General features: G+C 30.3%; 1 protein-coding gene across 1 annotated transcript in view; it reads left to right on the top strand.

The window, feature by feature from the left end:
* LOC136067932 (secreted RxLR effector protein 161-like) overlaps positions 1-2,318 on the top strand; it is a 14,352-nt gene extending 12,034 nt beyond the window's left edge. Inside the window, exons 2-3 of the mRNA XM_065774410.1 lie at positions 1,182-1,274; positions 2,274-2,318. Of these exons, the coding sequence (XP_065630482.1) occupies positions 1,182-1,274; positions 2,274-2,318 (138 nt within the window). The remainder of the gene's footprint in view (positions 1-1,181; positions 1,275-2,273) is intronic.
* The last annotated feature ends 276 nt before the right edge of the window (positions 2,319-2,594 follow it).

The following is a 2,594-nucleotide window of genomic DNA, read 5'->3' as shown; positions in this document are numbered from 1 at the left end:
TCTCAACAAAGAAAAATGTAAAGGGAGGGAATGAATCCCCCGACACTAAGTGATGAATATCTTTTTAATTCTTATACATTGAAATGATTTTTCTCAGCTCAATAATTTAGAGACATAATTATCTTGATTCATCACAGGTACAGTAATTGGGACAGAAAGCTTAATTTCAAACACAACAACCAAAACTGAAGAAGAATCTGTAAAAGCTTAATAGAAAAAAAGAAGAATTGCGGAGTTGTCTTTACAAAAGATTGATACTGAAATCGAGATCAAAGTGATTCAACTTCCTACTTTGAAATATCCTGGTTTCATTGTTGGCAGCAAATGCAATTAGGTACCAATCATTTGAAGCTGCCTTGAATTCCTAAATTGCTTCTTTTGAAGGTTTTAAGGCTAAAATAGAACATATTTGGCCTACTCTAAGATGTGCTTTACCATGAACTCTTATTTTGTTATTTCTTTCCTAATATTAATCAATTAGTAATGGCTACTTTAGTAGGGTGTTATTATTATTATTATTATTATTATTATTATTTGTTAAATTTTAATATTAGAAGTCCTGGAGTTCTAGGGGAAGCAATGCATAAATACAATTCATACTTCATTCTTCTCAAAAAAAAAAAAGTGTCTTCTCTTTTAGGTACACATAATTTTCTTTTTTCCGGGGCCCTATACTTAAGGCTACTGATGTGTATGTTTTCTCATCTTTAAGCTTAAGTGAGAGATGGGGAGGGCATTTTGTAGGATCTTTGCACATAATGTCATTTTTATATTTTTACTGGTTTTTTGGGTAGCTAGGTTTCTTTTCATTTTGCTTTAATTGCTAATCTCTAACTTGTAAAGAATGAATTTCCACTGCATAGGGTGTTTATAATAGGAGTATTTTTGAAGTGTCCATTATGCCTTTAGAAATGTACTACCCAATTACTCAAACACCTTAACATTTGCAATCAATGAGGTCTGGTTAATTAATTACTTATATGAATGCTCTACAACCAAGCACGTCTATCTATTTGCTTGTGTGTATTCATGCGTACATGTTTGCTTCTAGTGTGCATCTATGCATGTATGGTGCATGGTAGAGATTCCCATGATAATCTAATGTGATGCTTTCCATATTGTTTTGTGTTGTTAAGACCTAAGATCTTTACAGCTTTAAAATCACTTTCTGCATGTTTCAGGTTAGGAAACTGTGTATTGCTGACTCTGTAGATATGTCCCCACATAATGAATCATCAATCACTGCAAATGATGCTACAGTTAAAGACATGGAGGTAATATTTTAATTTTTGCCTATTCCTGAATTATCTTTATGGTAAAAATTTAATTGAGTGAGGCATCCATGCTAACCCATAGAAAGTTTGATGTCCATCATCTCTTCCTTAATAGGATTATGTTCTAGGCCCATACCAACTCCCATTCCAAAATTTTCAAATTCACAAATAATAATAAAAATTTCCAATCAAATTTAAAATTATAAAATTATTGGGCATTCAATAATCAAATAGAAAATAGCAAACTAAATCTAATTTTCCATCCAGTTATACAACTTCTTAATTGGATGCTTACACAATAATTCAGCCAAAATACTTTGTATTTCAAACAATTGGATGATTTCTTATGTAGTTCAGAAAATGGTTATAAAGAGAAATAGAAAAGAGAAATGAACTTGCCTTTAAAAGTCTTGACAGTAAAGCATGTAGCTATTATGATAAAAGGGCCTGGATTTTCAATAAAGAAGCTCTCCTCAACTTCATTTGCAATTGATCCCCAAAGTGTAAGCTTTATTTCATTTCCTCAGTTCAAATTTTCCAATGTTACAATGTAAGTTCATATAATATAAGTGCATGTATTGGCTTATCTAAAATTAATAAAAAATAAATAAAAAGTGCATGTATTGAAAATAATTTCTTTAAAAAAAAAAAAAAAGACATACTCTATAGTCATGACATTTATGTTTCTCATCGAGACATTTGATCCTTTGATACAAGGTTGCTCAATTGGTCCAACACCAATCACATTTGCAATGATATCTAGGCATTACAAAGATGTGGATGTAATTATTTTCATATATAACAATAATATAATGCATAATTAGTAAAAAATTTAATATAACGCATAATATATATAGAGATACCTGAAAGCTGGACATGTCTATTAACGCGTTCATGTATTTTATTGTAGTCAACAAATTCAAATTTATGACGTGGTATATCAACATCAGTCTCCATTATTTCCTTAATGTTAGTTTTCATGTGAACATGATCTTGTAGTCATTGTCTACTGGTCTATACAATGCATTGCCATTAACCACTTGAAAATAAGAGAGTTCATACAATTTTCCTTCTTGCAGAAGAGGCTTGAATTTTTTAGCAATATTATTTCGAATGATTGCGTGTATTGAATTATTCTGCAAGTAAAGTGCATCAGTTTTATATAGATAGAGTTCATGGTATATTTAATGATTGAACAATATTAAAAGCTATAGAAGAAAAACAAACCTGCTCATCGATTAAAATCATATCTAACTAATAATATCATTATTTTTTGAGTTGATTGCATTCCACATCCTTGGTATTCTGATCTTGACTTTC

This window comes from Quercus suber, unplaced genomic scaffold, assembly GCF_002906115.3.
Source record: "Quercus suber isolate HL8 unplaced genomic scaffold, Cork oak 2.0 scaffold_92, whole genome shotgun sequence".
In the NCBI taxonomy this organism is placed as follows: domain Eukaryota; kingdom Viridiplantae; phylum Streptophyta; class Magnoliopsida; order Fagales; family Fagaceae; genus Quercus; species Quercus suber.
The sequence above is the reverse complement of the archived record's forward strand: the minus strand, read 5'-3'. Positions and strand labels throughout refer to the sequence as shown.